Source organism: Mus musculus, chromosome 9 (genome assembly GCF_000001635.26).
Source record: "Mus musculus strain C57BL/6J chromosome 9, GRCm38.p6 C57BL/6J".
In the NCBI taxonomy this organism is placed as follows: Eukaryota; Metazoa; Chordata; class Mammalia; order Rodentia; family Muridae; genus Mus; species Mus musculus.
The window spans coordinates 59,987,729-60,011,531 of record NC_000075.6 but is presented as its reverse complement, the minus strand read 5'-3'; the positions used below and the strand labels follow the sequence as shown (position 1 = coordinate 60,011,531).

The 23,803-nt window shown below is 46.3% G+C and overlaps 1 protein-coding gene across 5 annotated transcripts in view; it reads left to right on the top strand.

The window, feature by feature from the left end:
- Positions 1-23,803, top strand: part of Thsd4 (thrombospondin, type I, domain containing 4) — a 555,183-nt gene that overhangs the window by 510,582 nt on the left and 20,798 nt on the right. For all 5 annotated transcript variants that reach the window (XM_006510906.4, XM_006510907.3, NM_001040426.3 and 2 more), the window contains 5 exons: positions 8,506-8,681; positions 11,495-11,591; positions 14,251-14,526; positions 22,439-22,568; positions 23,403-23,607. In XM_006510906.4, coding sequence (XP_006510969.1) covers positions 8,506-8,681; positions 11,495-11,591; positions 14,251-14,526; positions 22,439-22,568; positions 23,403-23,607 — 884 coding nt within the window. The remainder of the gene's footprint in view (positions 1-8,505; positions 8,682-11,494; positions 11,592-14,250; positions 14,527-22,438; positions 22,569-23,402; positions 23,608-23,803) is intronic.

Here is a 23,803-nt window from a genome sequence, read left to right as displayed (position 1 = left end):
ATTTTCTTAAAGATGGGCATCAGCAAGTGGGCTCGCCAGAGGAAGATACTAGGTTTATCCCTAAAGCTGAGTTTCTCTAAGACCTGTCACTGGAATAACCTTCCCAGAATCCCTTCTGTTTGGTGGGCATGTGTAGCATATGGATAGCTCAGCCTGAAGAACAGAGCTGGTCTTGAGCTGAGTCTGAGAATAGAGGAGAAACTCTAGATGCCCAGGACGTGTTTCTAATAAGAAAAGACTTTTGATCTTTCTATGTGTCTGTCTTCCTACAGTGTAGCCAGGGTTGGCTCCCCAGCCTGAATCTTCTCCTCATGGAGCCTCTCATGGCTCCCAGTGCCCAGAATCTTCAGTCTCCCTGGAGTCTTCTCTTCCAATCTTATCTATAGAGAGTCTCACGCTACACCCTAGATTCCTAATCCAGCCATAACAGGTCACCATTCCTCTGTGCTGGAGAGCTTTATTTCAAACTGACCTGGCCAGTGTCATTTCCAAAGAGGAAACTACCATTGAGATTGCCCCTACCATATTCGCCTGTGGACAAGTCTGTGGTGCATGCTCTAGATTGGTGATTGATGTGGGAGGGCCCAAGCTACTGTGGACAGTACCATTCCTAAGCTGGGAGTCCTTGGTGCAATAAGAAAGCAGCCTGAGCAGGTCATAAGGAGCAAACCAGTGAGCAGCACTGCCCCATGGCCTCCGTATCAGCTCCTGCGTTAAGGCTGCTACCCTCTTTTAAGTTCCTGCCCTGGCTTCCCGCAGTGATGGTAGGCTGTGATGTAGAACTGTAGGCTGAAATAAACCTTTTCCTTCCCACGCTGCCTTTGGTCATGCTATCTTATCACGGCAATAGAAATCCAAACTAGGGTACCCTACAGTATACTTGCAGCCATCCTGTCCCAAATGCCCTTCCTCCTGCTCTGTCTGAAGAATCAGTCAGCTCTCTTGCTGCAGAGCCACGCTCAAATGCCACCCCTTCCCAAGATTCTCTGTACTCCATGGAAATGAGACCAGCTGTTCTCTTCATGTTGCATTGGTGCCAGGAGGCCTGGGGCCTCCCAAAGTCCCAGGCTTTGCCCTTTCTTTACTACTGCCCCCCACCACTTTGTTTGGCTTCTTTTCTGACTTAAACCACAGCCTGGCTCCATCTCATGCTCTATTGGAAGCTGAACAACACACAGACTCTCCTAAGTCACTAAGGATTCAAAGGAAATTTGGAGTCAGAATAAATCAAATGTTCTGACATTTTAAAGAATGATAATTAGCCATACTTATCTACAATTTTACAATGAGATAAGAACAAAGCCGTGGTGTTTCCCTTTATTTGAGCCCTTGCAACCGGTGATCAGAGAGCCCCCCAAAGAACCCCAACCTCCTTGCTCAGAGACCCCCTGATTTCCAGTTCGAGTGTGACGTGGCTCATTGCAGGACACACACATGTTTGGATCTGTCCAAAGTAAATCTGAAGAGAGGGGTTGGCAGGTCTGTGTCTGTTTAACAAGAACCATCCTTTGGGTGTTCTATCACACTGGATCTGCTCTGCTCAGATGTATCCGATTCTTGTTTGGTTAACAGAATTTTTACTCGGCTTTGCACATGTCAGATGACTTATTCCTGATGAAAGGAGGGTGGTTTTAACATTAGGATTCTTTGTGTGTGTGTGTGTAATTGTGTATGTGTGGTTTGCTCACATATGTGTTCATGTATTCGTGTGTGTGTGTGTGTGTGTGTGTGTGTGTGTGTGTGTGTGTGTGTAGGCCAGAGACTGACAGTGGCTTTGGTCCTTAGCACTCATATAAAAAGCCAGGCATAGTGTCTCATGTTGTAACCCCATTGTTAGGGAGGCAGAGACAGAAAAGATCCTTGACCATCTAGTTATACCTAGTCTAACTGGCAAGCTCTAGAGCAGACACCACCTCAAAAAAACAAGGTAGACACACATGTGGGAGCAAACCCAGGGTGGTAGTTCAGGCCTGTAACCCCAACCTTGGAGCTGAGGCTCACAATTTCCAACCTAGCCTGAGGCACATAGTGAGACTCTGTCTCTAAAAGAGGGAGGCATCAGAGTCAGGAGATAGAGTGAAGGGCGTGTGTATCAGATCCTGCGTGCATAAGCTATCTCTATAGGGGTCACAGAGATGGCCACAGCTAGTACACAGACTTTAGGCTTGAAACACTCCCATTACCAGCCTCTAACCCTGAATAAACCCAGGATGGAGCCGAGTGAGGACTCACAGTAACAGGCCCCAGACTGCCTTCAAGCTCTGCTTTCACTGAGCCCACCCTCTTGCCACGACCCGAGCCACCTGTACCTTTTCTGAGAGCAGGCCTCGAGCTATTTACAGGCACACAATGTGTGGCTGCAGCTGCTCTCTGTCTGCACAACCAGGTCAGGCTCTGTCTGGAGCTATGCCAGAAGCCAGCCGAGCCACTTAGAACCTTGACCATATTGCTAAAGTCTGATAGGTTCTTTTTAATTTGTTGCTACTGCATGATAGAAGGATCAGAGGGGATGTGATGAGAACAGTCATCAGTGGTAAAAAAGACTCCAGATCCCCGGGGTCTTATGTCCCAGAGCAGCTGCCGTAGCTTCCTCCTATGAAATATTTCCAGTGCTTCATGAATGGACTTCTGGGATTCCAAAGCATTACCTCTTCCTCCATATTGCCATTCCCAACAATAAAGCCTTAGCCAGAAACCTCGACTCAGAGCTTTGGATGCTATAAATGGACTTTTAGAGAGAAGCTGATAAATGGAGGGTGCACTAAATACTGAAGGAGGGTTTCTGCTTGTACCATGTCCTATGTATTTAAACTGTTAAACCTTCACACTTTAATGAATATACATGTATATGTCAAAATGAATTTGAAGTGATAATGAAAGGCTAACGGTGGCACACTCGGCATGGGGAGACAGGAGGATTCTCTGTGAGTTCAAGGCAAGTCTAGTCTACATAGCAAGCAGCAGGCCCACCAGGGCTACATTGAGAGATACTGTCTCAAAAGTGAAGTGGGCCAAATGGGAACCAAGTGTCTTCCTTTTCCCACAGTAACCTATGTCTAGTTCCTGTCCCAATTGCTGACAGATGTGTAACCACTGTTCTAGTTCTGTGTGCATTTATATATGTGCATATATATATATATATATATATATATATATATATATATACACACAAAGATCTATAAAGTGTCATCGAAAGCAACCCTCAATCAAAGAGCTTCACACAGGTCTTCCTTTCTGTTTTGATTATTTTTAAATATTATTTAAAAATCACTGGACTGGAGCACAGCTCAGTGAGCAAAACACTCGCCACACAAGCACTATCCCCAGAACCTCAGAAAAGCCCTGTGTGGCAACATATATCTGTATCCCAGTGTTTCTACAGCAAGATGGGAGTTAGAGACAGGAAAGCCTAGGAGCCCATGGGCCGGAGAGCCTGGTGTACATAGCGGTGGTGAGATCCTATTGAAACACAGTAGAAGGTGGGACTGACAGCCCTCACACCCTCCACAAGTACATTATGGCACACACAAGCATGTGCATGCGCACACATGCATCAAAACATCATTCATACATACATACATACATACATACATACATACATACATACATACATATTTAAAATGTATCATGGAGTTCTTTCCTATACCCAGACTCCTCTCCTCCTTCACTTATGGAGCTTCCGTTGTGTGCATATCAGCACTGTAATTTGCTCTCACAATCTTTTATTGATAGACCTTAGGATCATTTATATACTTGGAGAACATCATCATTATAAACACTTTTGTAGACTTGCAGGAATATATTGTTCAAATACTTTTCCAGAAGTAGACCTCTTGGGCCAAAGTACACATGGGGTTTTTACAGTGAGATCAAATTGCCCTCCAGTGTGGCAGAGCCAAGTTACATTCTCATCAACTGCATTATGGGGACTTGCTTATTTTGTACCTGACAATATTGGCGATATTGAACTTTTTTAGTGTTGGCCCGATACAGCACTTCATTTGTTTATGGAATATGTGGACTTGGCTCTCTGTGAATGGCCTGTTTGTTATTCTTGCCCTGACTATCTTTTCCTTTATTTTTTTCTTCTCCAGTACTCTTAGGTTCAGTAAATATCTATATGGTCAGCAGTGTGCTGTGCCCTCGAGCTGTTCTGTGGATAACATCAGGGGCTTGGCCTCTTTGGAGCTTAGTGAGAGATGGATGATAGCCATGCAGGGAGGCTCAGTGTGTCTTAGAGCACAGGAGGTTAGAAATGGGCTGGGCTGGGCAGAAGACACTCCAGAGGAAACCAGCATCTAAGGCATGAGTAAGATTTAGAGGTTGCTGGGCAGTGGTGGTGCTCGCCTTTAACCCCAGCATTCCAGAGGCAGAGCAGGCAGATCTGTGTTCAAGGTTAGGCTGGTCTACTGATCAAGTTCAAGGACAGCCAAGGCTATACAAAGAAATCCTGTCTCTATCTCTGTCTCTGTCTCTGCCTCTCTCTCTCTCTCTCTCTCTCTCTGTGTGTGTGTGTGTGTGTGTGTGTGTGTGTGTGTGTGTGTTTGTCTGTCTCTCTCTCTCTGTCTCTCTCTTATACACACACACACACACACACACATACACACTGGGGGACATTTTAGATGAGAAAAATCGTGGAGGTCTGCTGTGAATAAGATGAGCTGATACCCAGGAGCAGACTTAGCAACATGGAAGTATTAGTGGCAATCACTGTCATTTCTTTCAATGAACTGTTGGACAGAAGCCAAAGGAAACCTTGTCTGGACCTTCAGAAAAATGAGCTGTGTGCATGTGTTGCTTGTGTGTTTGTTTGTTTGTCTTAAGAATATTCTTTTTAATGTGTTTTCACAGGAGCATCATGTGGGAGTTACCATGGAAATAAGAAGAGGGAGAGAGAGTTACAGGTGGTTAGGAGTCCCCCAGAATGAGTGCTGGGAACAGAACCTAGGTCCTCTGGAAAGAGTAGCAAGCAAGTCCTGTTAACTGCCAAGCCGTCTCTCCCAAATGTGACAAATGTGCCTCTTTTCTAAAGATTTGCTCATTTTTGTTTTGTGTGAATGGGTGTCTTGCCTGCATGAATGTCCATGCACCATATACAAGAATGGTACCTGCAGAGGCCAGAAGAAGGCCTTGGGTCCCCTGGAACTGGAGATGTAGAAGATTGTGAGCCACCATGTGGTTGTTGGGATTTGAACTCAGGACCTTCAGAAGATCAGTCAGTGCTCTTAACTGCTGAGCCATCTCTCCAGCCCAGCCTGATTTTTTTTTTTTTTGAGACAGGGTCTTAGATAGTCCACACTGGCCTCAAATTCACCAGATGACCAAGGGTGACTTTGAAATTCAGATCCTCTTCTGTCTGCTCCCAAGTGCAGGGATTACAGGCATGAGCCACCCACACCGGTTTATGTAGTGTTGGGGGCAGGACTTGGGTCTTCTTGCATGCCTTGTAAGCTCTCTAGATCCACCAACAAGCTGTCCATCTCCTCTACCTCTGAGAATAACATTTTAAGATGCTGAACCTACTCTTCCTTAATTTCTGCCTACTCCAGTCAGACTTCATTGTACAGGGGGCAATGCCTAAGTATGGAGACTCTTCTGTCCCTTCGGGAATCTTCTGGCTATGACGGCCTAGGGAAAGCCAGCTATAGATATGTAAGATAGTCCGTGAATGTCACCCTTATTGGACCTGGGTGATGGATAATTGGAGTGGGTGTTACACTGTCCTGTCTAATTTTGTTTATAGCTAAATTTTCCATAATGGAGTTTTTGTTTGTTTGTTTGTTTGTTTGTTTGTTTGTTTGTTTGGCTTTTCGAGACAGGGTTTCTCTGTATAGCCCTGGCTGTCCTGGAACTCACTTTGTAGACCAGGCTGGCCTCGAACTCAGAAATCCGCCTGCCTCTGCCTCCCAAGTGCTGGGATTAAAGGTGTGCACCACCACCACCCAGCTCATAATGGAGTTTTAAAAGGTTAAACTGATTTATTCTGTAAAGTAAAGGCACAAAGATATGGAGTTCCACTATGTTTGTGACATTAAAAATGTGGACTTGTCTCTTTTTTTAAACATCTGTTTTAATTGTTTTTAGAATACCTCTTTACTTGTTCTTTGACAGTTCCACACATGAGTCCTGAATCTTGACGATACCCAGCCCCCCCACCACTAACTGGGGACAGTCTTTAATATGTCCCCTTCTACCTTCTTGTCCCCCTCCCATTGTGGTTAACCTATTGAGTCCAGTTAGTGCTGCCTGCTGGACTGCTACCTGTCCTTGCAGGCCTTCTCTTGTGCAGGTGACCACGACCACAGTGAGTGCATAAGAGCAGTGGCCAAGTCCTGTCCAGAAGACAGCATTTCTCAGCACCCTCCCCGTCGCCTGTTCCCAGGACGTGGCTTGAGCCTTGGGGGTTTGATGAACATGTCTGGTTTAGGACTGGACTCTCAACAGCCACTTACTCTCAGCACTCTTGACAGCTGTGAGCCTCTGCATGGCATATCCACTGCAGAAACAAGTTTCTCTAGCCAAGGCAGCACTAACTTGGATACAAACATACGTATCAGAAGGCAGTCTGCCAACATATATGAAAATGGGGGCATCTTTAAGCCCAGTATACCAGTGTCATGTGGGCTTCCAGGTGCCATGTGTTTCTGAAAACCCCCCAATATGGACCCCACCACTTATTTTCCCATTAGTTCAACACCTTCCTTGCCGTTCTTCTCTCCCTTCCTCACTGGGATCCTGAGCCCTCATGAACTTAAAGCTGTTCCTGAAGCAGTGTGTTGCTACTCAAGGCAGAAGGGGTTTATTTTGTCTCCCAGTGGCAGGAGAGTCATGTGGCAGGATGAGGCAGCAGCTGGTCACACACTGTAGCTGTAATCAGGAACCAAAGAGAGATGAACAGGAAGTGGGACTCAGCTATAAGCCCTCAAGGCCCACCCCCCAGTGACCTACTTCCTCCAGTAAGGCTCCACCTACTAAAGGTTCTAAAACCTTCCCAAACAGTACCATCTGGAGTCCAAGTGTTCAGTACTTCAGTCTGTGGTGAACACCACATTCAAACCACAACTTGGAGTGCCTGAAAATTGAGGCTAGCAACAGCTGCCTAGCAACATGGCGAGGATTATACCTGACAGCACCCACAGAAGTCTCCAACACAGCCCACAGGCTCCAAAGCCCACAGAGGCTGGGGAGGTGGCCCATCGATTAAGACACTTTTCATACAGGCATGAGGACCAGAGTTTAGATCTTCAGGACTCAGAGAAATTCTGGGTGGAAAGAGAAGCCCACCTGTAGTAAAAACAGTCTGTGGAGATGGGAGCCGAAGAACAAGCCAGCCACACTAGTCATATCCAAAGACAGGAGACCCTGCCTCAGTAAGCAGACAACAAGATTGAAAATGATTGAGCAGGAGTCCTGGCATCAGCCTCCAAGCTTACACACACACACACACACACACACACACACAGAGAGAGAGAGAGAGAGAGCTATCCAAAGGAATTAATGCTATCCTGTAAGGAAAAAGGCAAGACTCACCTCACTGTTGAGGAATGATGGGCGATGGGTGAAAACAGGAACTGATCAGAGCTTACAAGCCTCCTATAAGAAAGAGGTGCCCCCCCCTTGGGGGCTCCCAAAGTCTGAATCACCAACAAAGAACATACACAGGCTGGACCTAGGCTCTCTGCACATATGTAGCAGACGCACAACTCAGTCTTCATGCAGGTCCCCCAACAACTGGCAGGGACTGTCCCTAAATCTGTTGCCTGCCTGTGAATCCCATTTCCCCAACTGTGCGACCTTGCCTGGCCTCAGTTGGAGAGGATGTGCCTAGTCCTGCAGAGACTTGATATGCCATTGGGGGGCCCAATGGAGCCTCCCCATTCTCAGAGGAGAAGGGGAAGACTTGTAAGGGGGGACCAGGAAGAAAGGTGTGCCGGTGATTGGGATGTAAAGTTAATTAATTGATTGATTAGTGGAAAAAAAGAAAGAAAGGCATTCCTTTGAGCTCCTGTTGTCTGAGGCCCTGAGATAATGTTGCGCCAATGCTAACATGCCTTCCTATTTTATAAGAAAAGCCAAGACTCAAAATTTTATGCAGTGTCTCCCAGTTCTCACATTTATGCTTCATTATATTAAAAAACAAAACAAAAACGCAAACAAAAACACTACAAGAGCTGAACTTGGCCAAAACTAGCACATGGGCTGGGGTGTAGAAGCCCCTCACCTCAGTAATGACGCACAGCATAAATTAGTTGTCCGGTGCCTTATTCTTCCCCTGCTGGCTTCCCCCTCTGTTTTGCATCCTTTCCTCCTTCAGCCACTCCCACCCATCCTTCATTTTTCTTCCAAGTTCACAGGGAAGGGAATGGTTGAGGTGAGGGAACAGTCGAGCCAGAGGCGGTATGCTTCCAAACCATGAGTGCCCCGGGGATATTAGCTAGGTGACTTGGGTTATCTTCCTATGCACACCTGAGCTTACCAGAGAAACTGGTTCTCTTGTCTCCACAGCCTTGCGAAGTCGCTCTGGCCGCTCCATCATCAATGGGAACTGGGCAATCGATCGCCCGGGGAAGTACGAGGGCGGAGGGACAATGTTCACCTACAAACGACCGAACGAGGTCTCCAGCACTGCGGGGGAGTCCTTTCTGGCTGAGGGTCCCACTAATGAGATCCTGGATGTCTATGTGAGTTTGGGGGTACTGGGGGTGCTCTCTGAGTTTGGGCTTCTGTCGCTTCCAAGGAGTACACTTTGAATAAGCAAAACATCCTTGCTCAGGCTCGATAGAAGCGTTTGAGTGAAGCCTGTTTGAGGGACTCCTTCCAGTGCTTGGCATTGGTCTTTGACATTTACCCCTGAGTGTATGAGGCCCACAGAAACCATAAACTCTACCGGGTGCTTTATTACCCTCGGAGTTTATGGACCCAGTAAAACCAATCTTACTTGTTGAACCCAATCAGAGGCAAACAAATCCCCTGTTTCACGAGGCCTGGAGCCCCTCCAGGCTCTTTCCTCCCAACGCTAATTTGGCATGTTTTCTTTTATGGCAAAAGAAAGAAAATGCCAAGTGCAAAGCAGCCCACGGGCTCAACCATCTCAGCCCTGTCAAGGCGAATGGAGAAGGAACACTCCAGATGACCCCAGATGGGACGATGACGCTTTAGCTACAGTGCAAGTTCCCTGCTTCACACACACAAGGCTACAGTTACTTTACTTGAAGCCAGAATATTCAGTTGGCCAAGAGTTGTTTTTAATGGTCTTTTTTAAAAAGAAACTACTAGAGGGGCCTGAGGCACTCAGTCTATAAAGTCTCGCAACCTGTGTTCCAGCCTCAACACCCACGTAAAAGGTGGTTGTGGTGACACATGTCTATAATCCCAGAACTATGGGAACAGAGACCCGAGGATCCATGGGACTCAATGGCCGGCCAGCCTAGCCTAATAAGAGAGCCCCAGGTCCCAGTGAGAGACCTTATCTCAAATAGCATGGTTGGTCTGACACCCACAGTTGATCTCTGACCACCACAAGCACACATGCACGTGTGCACCCACACTAAGCCACTAGAATCCAGTCTTCTAAAAAGATGCAGAACTAAAGAATGTCAAGAAACAAAGGTTTAAAATAAATACACAGATATTTATTATTAATAAATATTAATGTATTATTCCAAATGTTCCCAGAGCCACAGTGGTCTCTAATATTTGCTATGTCAGAGCTTTAGAAATAGTGTCTCCAGCTCTCGAGTTCTGGTCTGTTCCTCTTGAGGGATAGTAGGCTGGAAGTTACAAAAGAAGCCTTGTTTTAGTTCATTTGGGGTGTTTTTTGTGAGTCATCCATTGGTTGGTTGACTCTGGGTAACTGTGAATGGCTTCAGAGGTGAAGGCTTGGCCTGTGAACTGCCTCCTGTGGGTGGTCTAGGAGAGGCGGCCAACAATAACCCCATAAACAGCATAAGGCGTTCAGTGGCAGAGTCTAGTACACTTCCTCACAGAAAAGAGGCACAGGAAAGGGCAGAAGGAGAAACAGAGTTTGTACAGAAGGGACTTAGAGGGCTGGGGTGGTCAGCAAGGGTCTGTAGTCACACAGCAGTGTCCCTTGGGGTCCCATGCTCAGCACCCAGTTCCTGCAGGACCAGTGAGTGGATCTTGGCTTGTGGTGTGAGGGTCTGTGTGCCTCTCACATCTGCCTGCTTCTGGGTGAGTGATGGGGAAGAAACACATCACGAATGGGAAGAGGGCAAGAGGTGGGGTGGCCTAAGTGGGAGATCCAGGTGTGACTCATGGGTGTGTGCAGGGCTATGAGCCCTCAAAAGCCAATCAGGATTCTCCTCAGTCCTCCTCATGAGGAAAGTCAAACAAGAGGTCTAGAGACTGACTCTGGATTGCCTACCTGGTTGGCAAGAACCACTTTACAGAGTGGAAATACCAACAAGACTGTGTCCCCTTGCTTGGCTCCCAATTAACTTATAGATTTGGGGGTGCTGTTGCTCCAATCCACCGTCACTGTGCCTTCTCCTATAATAGCTGTGAGCACAGGATGAGCTGGTAGACTGGGATATTTCTGTTGGACTTGCTCAGTCATCTTGTGCCTCCGTCCCAGTTCTCTGCAGCCCAACTAGCTTCGGGCTTGCCATCCTGCCTACTTGGAGTTTTGATTGTTTGCTTACTCATTTGCTTGTGTTTATCATTGTTTCCTCAAAGAATATGACCCAGGTAGCCTTATACTTTTATAAGTGTTATTGTTGTTTTGTTTTGTTGCTCATTTGGTTTTTTGGGTTTTGTGTGTGTGTGTGTGTGTGTGTGTGTGTGTGTGTGTGTGTGTTGTTGTTTGTTTGGGGTTTTTGTTGTTGGTTTGGTTTGGTTTGTTGGCCTGGATTTTGTTTTTCTACTCTATTTCATTATAGTTCAGGGGCTTCCTGTGGGTGAAAATGAGTAAGACCATGCAGCCAACAGGGAGAGGATTGAGGACTGGGGCCGACTTGAGCCAGCGAGCCTTAGTGGCCTAGTCAAGGACGTTAAAGGACAACATTAAAGGACCCTTACTGTTCTAAGCTAGCCCTGCTCAGGAGAGCTGGTCCTTGTTTGCTTGATTCTGCCACCACCTAGTACTCAAACAGGTTCCTCTGCAGTGTGAAGGTCTTGGAACATTTTCGAGGCCACTGACCCAAGCCCTGGCTGAGTATGGCTGCCAGCCACAGGTTCGCCTGCTGTAGATACTGTCCAATTTGGACTTTATAAAACCTTAACTTTTATCTTCATAAAATCTTTGCAATTTGCCCGCTTCTCTTCTGATTCGTATGCACATGAAGTCTTTAATTCTTCGAGAGCAACCTACAAGAAGCCACTGGAAGTAACCTCTAAGAATGCCGTTGGTTTATTGCTACAACTAGATGAGAACTTACACATTTAATTACAGTACTAGTTACGTTATTGAGACCAAAGCCATCCAGAAAGGAATGTGTGCATGCAGGCTGTGGTAACATAGACTTTGTGTCCTCAGATGATACACCAGCAGCCCAACCCAGGAGTCCACTATGAGTACGTGATCATGAGGAATAATGCCATCAGCCCACAGGTGCCACCACACAGGAGACCAGGTAAAGCCCCTTGGTTTGCCATCAAACGTGCTGGGTCACTTTTTCTTAAAGCTCTCTTTCTCTCTCTCTCTCTCTCTCTTCTTGTGCCCCTGCCCTCTGTGTCCTGAACAATGCAGAGAAAACCTGTGGGCACATATTTCAAGTCAGTGGACTTGGTATCAGAACATGTTTCTCCATTTAAGCCTTACTGATGGGTTATTTTCATTCACTTGATGCTAAGCCACAGATAGACATGCTGATCCCACATTTGAGATGATTACGTTGTCTTCCTGTTGCTGCTGTAGCAAATGACCTTCCAACCAGTAGCTTAGAACAAGATGAAGGTAGCAGTCTTAGAGTTCTAAAGATCAGTGGTCTCAAAAGGGTTTCATGAGGCCAAGACCAAGATGCTCCAAGCAGAATCCATTTCTCTCTGGTCTCAGCTACTAGAAGCCTCAGCCTCCATGGCTTCTGACCCTTCCTCCACCCCCAAAGCCAACCTGATGAGTCTTTCCTGCCCACCTAAAACTGCTCCAAAAATAGCATCAGGACTGTGTACCCAGTGAGGAAAGGACCAGGGTTCAGAGCTCAGAATCAACTTAATTGCCAGATGGGCACAGCAGCCTACCCACAGTTCCAGTGCTCAGACAGCCAGGGCAGAGGATCCCAGAGCAGGCAGGCTGGCTACAGTGGCTGTTGCAGTGCATTCTGGTTCAGCTGAGAGATCCTGCCTTAAAGTCGATAGAGAGCAATCAAGGAAGACTCTGGATATCAACCTAACCTCCACATACATGCGTACATGCACTCTAACTCGTGTGCATTCACATACATGTAAACAGGTTCGTACATATGGACACATATACACATGCAGAGAAAAAACTAATAATAATACAAATTAAAACAAAACACAACAAAACAAAAAAGTATCAGCTTTTAATTCCCTTTTCCTCCCAGACGGAATGTCTCTTACCAGTGCGATGACTCTGCCTCAACCCCTTTCTATTAAAATAAATAAATAAATAAAGCATGTCTGCTGATACTTTGAGCATTTGTCTACATATCAAATATCACTGCTTGCAGTTAGTCAGTTCAAAACCAACCTGAACATTACGTGCTTCTGAAGCTGGCAGAACATTCCGCCTCCGTCAACCCAGAGGCTGCAGACACCTGATGGGTGGGTGTCCGTGTGCATGCATGCTCACAGTAAGCTTAGGGAAAGGCCCTGGGATCTGCAAGGGGCTAAAGCGATGTGTGGGTCCTGTCTCTCTGCACTGACTCTGCTGACCTGCCCACAGGAGCAGCCTCCTAGAACCTTCCAGCTCCTGCTGAGGGCAAAAATAGAGGGTGAGACTGAGAGTTGACCCCCAATCTCACCCCAGACGTGGTAAGGTTCCTAGGACATTGTGTGGTCCATGCTGGGGCCCTTAGTGCTCAGGAAATGCAAAGCCTCAGGCCATTGGAAGTTGATGTCTAACTAGGCCTTCTCTGCTGTGCCCTTGCCCTGCCCACCACTGATGTTTGTGGGAACTCTGCTTTATCCTTCCTGAGGGTCCCCCCTCAAACCAGACAGCTTTCATTATCTGTTAAAATGAAAACAAGCAAGAAAATCCTGGAGCATAGCTATCTTTCAGACTTGAAGAGAAACAAAAACAGAGAGACCCCATATCTCAAAAGTGGCCTGCCGCATCTCTCTGCACACGTGTGTGTCCGTGTGTGCACAAAGCCAAGTCTATGCATTGTTGTTCCGCAAACAACATACCTGTCATGCTGCTGAGTTAGAGCATATATATGCTGCATCCTTTTTTGTTCCACTTCATAGTTGTGCTATGATGTCATTTAATTTTTACTGTCACTACACATTGAAGCCTGTTGTCTTGCTATGGCATAGGATATTTTAGTAACCACATTTTTATGTACAGCTTTAAGTAAAAGAACGAGACCGTGTATAGGATAACTATTCTTGAAACAGCATAAGTAGGTCAAAGAGGGTGTGCATTTAAAATTTAGAGTGCTGGTGCCAGTCTGCTCGCCAAAAGCTGGCATCTGTAAGATCACGCATACTGAAAGAAGTGGATGTCAGCTTCACCACAGGACTCAGAGACATGAGCTTCCAAACTCTCTAACTCTTATCATAAGGTAGAAAAGAGTTGAGAGTCTCCTGTGTCTACATTGGTGATATGTTCATTATGAGTGAAGCTGAGAGAGTATTTTTTTTATGGCTTTTGGCTTGTTTGTATGTTTGTTGGGGCGGGGGGGGGGGCATCTTCCTGTGGCCTTTGCAGTTCCTTACTGATTTTTTTTCTAGATTTTTTTTAATTATGTATGAGTATCTCATTGTGTGTCACATGTGTCACCCCAGGAAGCCAGAAGCGGGTGTTGCATTTCCTGGGACTGGAGTTAGAGATGGTTGGGAGCCACTGTATGGGTCTGGGAATTACATCCGGGTGTTCTACAAAAGTGGTCAGTGCTCTCAACCAATGAGCCATATCTCCAGCCCCTTATTACTGATTTTTAATAATGTTTTAAATATAAGAGAGATGAGTATTTCCTTTTTAAAACTATCACTGCTATTTCAAATGAACGCCTGCTGCATCCTGTCCAGTGGCAGGCCCCTTTTTCACACTTTTCCAACTCAGTGTGCAAAGACTTCTCACTTCTGTACGTGTGCTGCCTCTCCTAGGAGAACCTTTCAATGGGCAGCTGGAAGAGGAAGACAGAGGCCAGGAGGACAGAGAAGAGAGGGAGAAGAACCAGGAAAAGGAAGACTCACAAGTCGAGGCCCCTGAGGTATTCACGTCAGAATCCACGCAGACCTTCCCAGTCAGGCATCCGGAGAGATTCCCTTCCCACCGACCAGACAACTTGGTGCCCCCAGCACCACAGCCCCCAAGGCGAAGCCGGGACCACAACTGGAAGCAGCTGGGGACAACAGAATGCTCCACCACCTGTGGGAAAGGTAAGCCTGCGTAGGAATCCCAAGCCAGCAGATAAGGGAGGGCCCAGCCAATGAGGCAGCCTCTCACCAACTTGAACCACCTGTGAGATGGTTTGTTCATGTAACAGACTGGCTGACAGGTTCCCAAGATAACCCACAGGCTCATCCAGTAGTGGGATTCAGAAAATCTGTGCCCCCACCCCCTTTATCACAGTGATCGAATACAGATTTGAATGAGCAAGTAGACACATGAACCAAGTCCAGGAAACCAGCTTCCAGGGCTCCCTTCCAGCAATGATACGTTCACACCAAAGACTGCCAGCCAGACGTGCTCATCCAAGCTTTGATGCACAGGGGTTTACAAAAGCATTCCCAGGCCTCACGCTAGCACCTCAGAGGTCACACTGACATAGTAGGGCATCAAGCACACAGAAACAGACGACCTTCACTGTCACATTAGGTCTTCGTGACTCAAGACCCCAAGCATAAGAAACACTCAAGCAGAGTGTCACTGTGCCCCAAGGTTGTGTCTCAGAAGCTACTCAACAAAGACGGACAATTGAAAAAAATACAGAGCCAGGCATTGGGGGTGCATGGATCTCTGAGTTTGAGGCCAGCCTGGTCTACAGAGTGAGTTCCAGGAGAGCCAAGAGAAACCATGTCTCAAAAAAAAACCAAAGCAAAACAACAACAAAACAGCTAGCATAGATCTGAGTTGAGCTTTTCCTGTGGCTATAATCAGAGAATGTGCATGCAGGCGCCAGAGTCTAAAAAATTGAGAAATCGGGTTTATAGATGTCTGGTGTGAATGCCATGACCTAAAGGTTTCAGGGGGACAATACACCTGGGGTCTTAGCGTTTCACTGCAAGCTTTCATCTTCCTCCCCTCCCTTTCCTACTCTCTTGATAAAAATGCTAACCCAGGTTCATCCAGTGTTCTAGCTCAGTCAGCCAGGACCACCAGAGAAAAGCCCCTGCCCTAACAATGTCACATCTGTTAACTGTTGTAAGAAGAGAGCCAGTGTGCCCGTGTGTATGTGCATACAACCTCTCTCCAAGGAAAAGGCAGACGGTATGGGACTGAGGAGAAGGGTGGCGTTTGGGTGAATTTAGATAAAATGGCATTTTGATAGGCTCAAAGTAAAGCATGACTGCAGGCTTATTATCAAGGGTGGCATTCGTGAAGAGGTCCACATCAGGTCTAGACTGTAACACAGACCCAGTGCCCTTCCCTTGGCAACTCCAGAGTCAGGAAAGATCGGGGAATCAGTTTCTGGAAACCCTTGTGTGACTGCTCTGCCCCATGGTCTGCAAGTTGACTCTGCCTCTGTTCCAAGGTGACTTATGGTCCTCTTTACAAGGAAGCACCCATGAACTACAGTCAATCTATTTTTTTAAGATTTATTTATTTTATGTATATGAGACACTGTAGCTGTCTTCAGCCACACCAGAAGAGGGCATCAGATCCCATTACAGATGGTTGTGAGCCACTATGTGGTTGCTGGAAATTGAACTCAGGACCTTTGGAAGAATAGTCAATGCTCTTAACCGCTGAGACATAGTTATAATCTTCTCCCTATATAGGCTGAGGGCATCAGATTCTGTTGTTGCCCTGAAACAGTTGTTCTCTGAGGAAGCGTTACTATAGAAACAAAAGCTCTGCCCCACTCCAAACTTCCTAAAACCTGGAAATCCACCAAGAGAGGCATTGATTTGATGATTAGTTGAGTTTTGTGTTTGGTTGGTTTGTTTTGTTGGTGGTCTTTTTTCTCTTCAAGAGACTTGAATCTGGGTTGGGGAGGTGGCTCAGTGTGCAAGAACACTTGCTATGCAAGCATGAGGACCCGAGTTCAAATCCCAAAACCCACATAATAAAAGTTGAACGTGGAGCATAAGCCTCTATAATCCTCAGCTCCCTTCAGAGAGATGAGAGGCAGAGATGTGAAAACTCCCAAATTGCCTGCCCTGGCCTACACAGCAGGAAACCACAAGGAAAATCTGTCTGGAAAAAAAAGTAGGAAAAAACCACCAGCACACTAGGTTTTCCTCTGACGTTTATACATGTGAACACACAGAGAGAGAGACAGAGACAGACAGACAGAGACAGATAGAGACAGAAAGACAGAGAGAGATCAGATCCAAGAAAGTCTTGGATCTGAGGATATCTTTTTCAAAGGAGCACTGGTGTAATGGCTTTTGGGGCTAGAGTTTAAGTCTTTGATTCGTTTTTATTTGAGGGTAGAAGGATAGGACTGGGTGGTTGGAATTCTTTATGCTCAAAGCCTTGATGATTCCAAAATGATTGATTCCGCCTGGTAATTGGAGAATTAATGTATGAGCTCTTATTGCATCCATTTTGCTGTGCTCAGACTACATGAGCCGAGATGTGGCCTGAAGAGCAGCTGAACTGGCTTCTATTGTAAATCTGTAAGGGGAAATGAGATGCCTGTAGACTGTGTCTTGACAGAGCCAGACAGCTAGCGATAACTCTGCCAAAAGGCCACAATCATTTTAATAAGATTTTATCCTAGGCATTACAGAGATAAGCAGAGTATCTCAGCATTGACAAAGGAACCTGAGATCCAAATGGACTCCTTTCCAGCTCTTCTGCCACTTATGAATTGATGCAGCGCCTGGATAGCTCAGAGGAAACTGCCACTGTGTGGTTTGCAATCCAAAATTATGTGTGTAGAAGATTCTTCCCCACCCTGTGTAGAGACCACACGATATTGATTTATGGATATAGTGAGGTATGGCCTGAAGAACTGATCATCCAGGTGGTCATTCAGCAAGCCCCTCTCTGTTCTGTAAGAGAGGTGATGGAGAAACATCGCAGAGTCAGAGTGCCCTCAGCCTTCCCCTAGCTGCCTCCCTCTCCCTCCATTACTATCCTCCGGCACCTGACAGCACAGCACACTACTCTTCATACTCCATTAGTCCCATGTCTGTGACAAAAGACCTGACAAGGAGCAAAGTTAAGGTAGGAAGGGTTTTTTTGTTGTTGTTGTTGTTTTGTTTTGTTTTGTTTTGTTGTGGTTTGCAGTGTGAGTGTCCATCATGGTAGGAAGTCATGGCAACAGAAGCTAGGAACAGCTGGTCACATTGTATCCGCTGTCAGGAAGCAGAGGGCCATGAACGCTTATGTTTTGCTCCCCTCTTCCTTTTTATTTAGTCTAGGACCCAGCCCCTGGGAATGGAGCTGCCCACAGTTAGGGTGGGTCTTCCTACCTCAGTTAATCTAGAAGTTCCCTTACACACATTTAGAGGCTGGTCTCATAGGTGAGTCTCCAAGGTTACAATATTAACCACCATATATTCCAAGCCCCGGGTCAGGTGTCTCTTCCACTGTGGAGCCTGCCTGACTCTGCATGTTCCAAGTAAGCACTCTTTCCTAGGAACTCACAACACTTCAGGCATGTTCCTTGGCTGTCTGGAATGTCTGTCTCCCCAAGTTTGCACTTCGTAGCCTCAGTGCTCAGCATCATGGTGAGCACCTGATGTTTCTCCGAGTGAGCTCCTCAGATGATTCCTGAATAAATTGATACATTGTTACCACAGTTTAAATGTACACAATATGATCTATCAGAAAAGACACAAGAGGGGTACTTATACCTTTAGTATTCTTGCCTTTACCCATGCTCTGTGGCATAAAGAATGTGAATTTATTTTTTTCTAAATTAAAAAAACCAAAACTTTGTGTGTATGTGCCTGCAGAAGTTTATCTGCACCACATGTATGAAGTTCCCAAAGTGCCCAGAAGGGGACATCAAAGCCCCTAGAAGTGGTGGTTATGAACCACCATGACAATGGTGGGAGCTGAACCAAGATCTTATGGAAGTACTCTCAACTGCTGAGCCATCTCTCCAGTCCAAAGAATGTAAATTTGTATGTCCAAATTAAATCATGTTTTTCTAAGGCAGTCTTTACTTTTATACTGTACACATGCGCGCGCACACACACACACCAGAATGTGAAGTATGAAATGTGATATCCACATGATCCATTTCAAATATGTACACTGTACATATGCACACCCATGTGTGCCTGTGCGTGCCACCCTTGGCATTTGCTGCTCTAGGCATCTGAGACAACTGTCTCATTCTCTTCTTTACCCTGCAAACGGCACTGGCTCTGAAGCCAGAGAGCTTCTGAAGGGTGCCTTGAAAATAAAGCACAACTGGGTACAGTTCCCTTCCTCTCTCTGTGACAAACAGCGGGAGATGGTGGGACACCTCCTGTGCTCCCTCCAGCAAGCATTGCCAACCTTTGACGCTGTGCCACAATATTGTCCTCTCTACAAAGTTCCTGCTCATGAGCCTCACAATCAAGTTCAATTTTTTTTTTTTTTTTTTGGTTTTAAATAAGTTTACAACTTTTGTCTCGAGTGGCATTCATAGCTACCTTTGACCACATGCCACCCTTGGGCTACAGGGGGGACACCCCTGGAACCCTGTGTCCCCTTAAGAGTGGTGGCAGCAGACATGCAGGGCATGGGCAATGCAATGCAGGTGCACAAGGCACGTGGGTAAACTGAGCGCTCAGCACAAGTGACAAGTTTGCCGCCACTGTGTACTCCTCAGCTACACAACCCAGGTCCCTGTCCCGGAGAGATCAGCCCCTGTCCCTCACAAATGCCCAGACCTCTGCCAACCTCCTGATGGGGCTCTCTTGGTTCCTGTATTTCTAAGTCTGCGTTTACTCATTTTTTCTTTTCTTTCTTTTTTGTTAAAGATTATTCTTTTTTAATTTATTCATTTTAATGTATGTGAGTACACTGTCACTGTCTTCAGACACACCAGAAGAGGTCATCGGATCCCTTTACAGATAGCTGTGAGCCACAATGAGGTTGCTGGAATTGAACTCAGGACCTCTGGAAGAGCAGTAAGTGCTCTTAACCGCTGAGCCATCTCTCCAGCAGTTCCCCTTTCTTTTTTCAATTTTTTTCTTGACACTTCTTTTATCTAACTCTTTATAGTGTCACACAGCTTCCGTTTGCAATGTGTTGTGCTTCTGCTTCTGTGTTGACCAGTTTGCCTTGATGTGAGTCTGGACAACTGATCTTAAGTTCATCCTGCTGCCTGAGCCCAGCCAGCATCTCCCCTACACCCTGGCCTTGCTTGTTGGCAACCAGAGGAGTCACTGGAGGAGACATGCTAAGTCTGCATGATACCTTCTGCAGATACTAAAGCTAACCCAAAGAAAGAAACCATTGCAGTCACCAGAGGCAAAAGTTATCAAGCTGACATTTTCTCAGACTCGGAGAGACAAAGAGCCTCTCATTTCGTCTGCTTGGTACCTTTCCATGGAGCTGGACCATGGACAATACACAGTGCATGTAAGAGCAGTCAGATGGGAGGAGAGGCAGGCAGTGGCCATCTGCCAGACAACCCCAAGCAAGATCCATCTTTCCAGGCACAGAGCATTCCTACAGTATCCTATATCCTCTATGCTGTGTGTATTAGGTTTCCCCTTCTGTGAGTGCCAAGCAGTCGGGGTACCTTACTTTAGCTACTCAGTCCGCAAAGCTGTAAGTGGAAAAGTTAGACTCACACGGTCTAGAGGGAAAGGAACAGGCTACCTAAGAACTTCACCTAATCCTCTAATAGCTGAGTTTCAAATGTTCACTGCAGGCTGTGGACTGGGTCTTAGTATCGTTGTAACTTAGCACGGTGTGCTTAATGTTGGTTGAATTTAATTTAAAAATATCTCCTGGAGCTGGAGAGATGGTTCGGCAGTTAAAAGCACTATCTGCTTAACTTCCTGGGGATCCAGGTTCAATTTCCAGCACCCACGTGGCTGCTGACAAGAGTCTGTCATTCCAATTCCAGGGGACCGACAGTCTCTTCCAGCCTCTGTGACCACTGCACAAAAAGACATGCATGCAGCCAAAATACCTATACACATAAAAAATAAATCAATCTTTAAAATATTAAACAAAAATATATCCTATGTAAGGGAGATAGGCGTGTTGCTTAACAAAATTTAATACCAAAACAGGATTTTTTTTTTTTTTGCTATTCAATTCATAGTCACAACTGCTTTAACTCAGTTAACAGTTGGACTTAATTGGAACATATTAAATAATGGTCTTAGATTATAGCTACATGTACATATTTACTAACACAGTAGTTTCAACAAGTGATTATTTCAGATTCAAAACTCTCACAGACTGTCACATTTATGGCTCAGGGAGTTGCAGGAGGCCAGCCTGAAGGACCCCTGCCCTGTATCCATGATGGATCACATGAGGCACTTGTGTTAAGAGTTGTAGCTGAGCACTGGACCATCACATACTCTCAGTCTCTTGCCAGCTGTGTGTCTGAGCATCCGCCGCCATCCAGGGCGAAAGGACATTTCTCCGACTAACACGGAGAGTCGCAGATGGGTGTGAACACAAGTGTTTACAAGGCAGCTAGACGAGATTTCCATCACTACAACAGTAGTGGGTTCCCCTAGAGCCAACAGCTCCTCAGCCGTGGGTTTTTAACCAGATTTAGAGTACCAGGTGTGGGTTCCCTGTAGGAAGCAGGTGATAGCAGGGGTAGAAAATGTAAGAAATCAGAATGCATTGTGTATGTACCTGGCCAGGCAGCCCCCCTCCCTCTCCTTGTATGTAATATCTTTTCCCCCTTTCTAGCAAGTACTTTCAAAAGAACTCTGTACATTTTAACATAAAAACATAAATTATGTTGAGCCATTTTGGAAAAAAAAAACTGTCTAAGAACAAAGTTAATTTAAAAAAAAAGTTTTTTCTTAAAGAAACTTTAAAAGAAAAAAAGTTAGCCTGGTACAATTAAAACTGTGGTGAGTTACAGCTCTTGGGGGAGGGGGGAGTTTAACCAGTTAGAAGCACAGATATGCATAGTTTTAAATGAATGACAATGCTCATCCTAGGAAGAGTTGCAAGTTGGCCTAGTTTCATAATGGCCTCGAGTAACTCTCAAGTTCTGCCAGCAGATGGCAGCAGAGAGAAAGGCAAAATTGAATTGAGACCTAGAAATTTCCCTTAACTTGCTTTTTATAGAAAATAGTTTGTCCTTATTAAGGCAATGAAACTAGTCTGTATATTCAAAACAAAAACATGAAGCAGTTACTAGCTTTCTGGAAAAGTACTACAAGCTTAGACCTCTGATTAAACCAGAACTGACCTGTCCAGGGAAGCTCTACCTCATGGAAAACAGGTGGATGCTAAAAAGACCATGCCCCTGGGCTGGCAAGGTGACTCAACGGGTAAGAGCACTGACTGCTCTTCCGAAGGTCCTGAGTTCAAATCCCAGCAACCACATGGTGGCTTACAACCACCCATAATGAGATCTGACGCCCTCTTCTGGCATGTCTGAAGACAGCTACGATGTACGAATATATAATAATAAATAAATCTTTGGGCCAAAGCGAGCAGAATTGATTGACCGGAGCAAGCAGAGGTCCTAAAACTTCAATTCCCAACAACCACATGAAGGCTCACAACCATCTGTTCAGCTACAGTGTACTCATATACATAAAATAAATAAATCTTAAAAAAAAAAAAAAAGACCGAGCCCCTGAATCGGGACACTGTTGGGTCGTGGGAAATGTGTTACAAAGGCAGCTGCTCTGCTCTAAGTCTTGAATCTCTTCTGCTTCAACCCCTTGTATGCACCTGCCTAGCAGGCCCGTTTATTCTGGTTAGTGGACAGCCCCTTTCCCTGACACATGTGGCTATTTCTCTATCTCCAGCCAGACCCTGAAGGGGGAAAGTTTCTGTTTGTGCCCACTCTATGCATACCCCATTAACTAGTGAGTTCTTTTACTGTCTCTGTGTATTTATGTGTGCGCATGCATGTATGTGCATGTGCGTATACATATATCCACGCGTTCACTGGCTGCTCATCCTTACCACAGCTCAGCATCTCAGGTGTGGGCCGGCCTTCAGCCATCTTCCTTGTCATTACAGGATCGCAGTACCCTATCTTCCGCTGCGTGCACAGAAACACACACGAGGAGGTTCCCGAGAGCTACTGTGACTCCAGCATGAAGCCGACCCCAGAGGAGGAACCCTGCAACCTCTTCCCCTGCCCAGCCTTGTAAGAGGCCTCCCTGGTCACCTCTCACCAGGTCCCTTCTGGCTGACAGCCATAAGAGCTTAGTAACGCATGCATTTGGATTTTTAACCCCATTCAAATTTGATGTGCAGACACTGACTGGGTCTGTGTGCAAGATACAGGCCCCTCAGCAAGCCTGCCTGCCTGCCTTTCTAGAGGAGCTGATGGTCTGAAACAAGCAACAGGCATAGCCAGGAAGCTCATCCAGGAAAGCGGGAGGTCATAGGAGTGAGAACCCAGTAAAGAAGCTCATATGTGAGCTGAGTATACAGACGGTGCCTAGTTGGTGTGGAGGAGTCAGGAGCATATCTGAGAGGAGTTGGCATTGGGTTGTTGGATGATAAATGAGACAGCCTTAGATGGATTAGGACATGTCCTAAAAGGTCAAAGATTTATCCTTAGAATTTAAAAAAAATGTAATTTTTATCCAAATACATGCTGTACGTCTAATCATGTTTCGTTCACTAATTGCTGAGACTGGCCATGAGATGACAGGCAGTAGAAGATACCTTGGCTGTAGATCTCTCAGCTCCCAAGTGGGTTAGCATCATAAGGAAATTAAGCTAATTTGGAGGCGTCATTGAGAGATTCTGCTTTGATCACTAAATAGAAATCATCTGTGCCGTCTCGCTCTTTCGATAACTGTGTAGAGCAAGAATCTGGGCAGTCTAGTCACGGTGAACAGCATGCCCAACCGGCTCTCTTACAATCACAGGGCCTTTAGACGCTGCTCCGGGGAAAGGGCTCCTCCCCCACCCAGTGATTGTGTTAACCGATGTCCCCTCTCTGTCCACCCCAACCCATTCCATGAACCAGCTGGGACATCGGGGAGTGGTCGGAGTGCAGCAAGACCTGTGGTCTGGGCATGCAGCACCGCCAGGTCCTGTGTCGCCAGGTGTATGCCAACCGTAGCCTGACGGTGCAACCCTACCGCTGCCAGCACCTGGAGAAGCCAGAGACCACCAGCACCTGCCAGCTCAAGATCTGCAGCGAGTGGCAGATTCGGACCGACTGGACCTCGGTACAGGACCTGCCCCTCCCTCCGATATCCATCCTTCCTTACTACAACAGTGATTCGTAACCCTTGGGTAGGGTGGGGAATGTTTGCTGGGTAGCCTGTTAGCACCCATGGCTCCTGCCAACGCTCAGTGGAGTTCAGGCTAGTATGCATGGCCTATATCCACTCTCGTGGGTGAGCCTGTGTGAGTCCTGTGTCT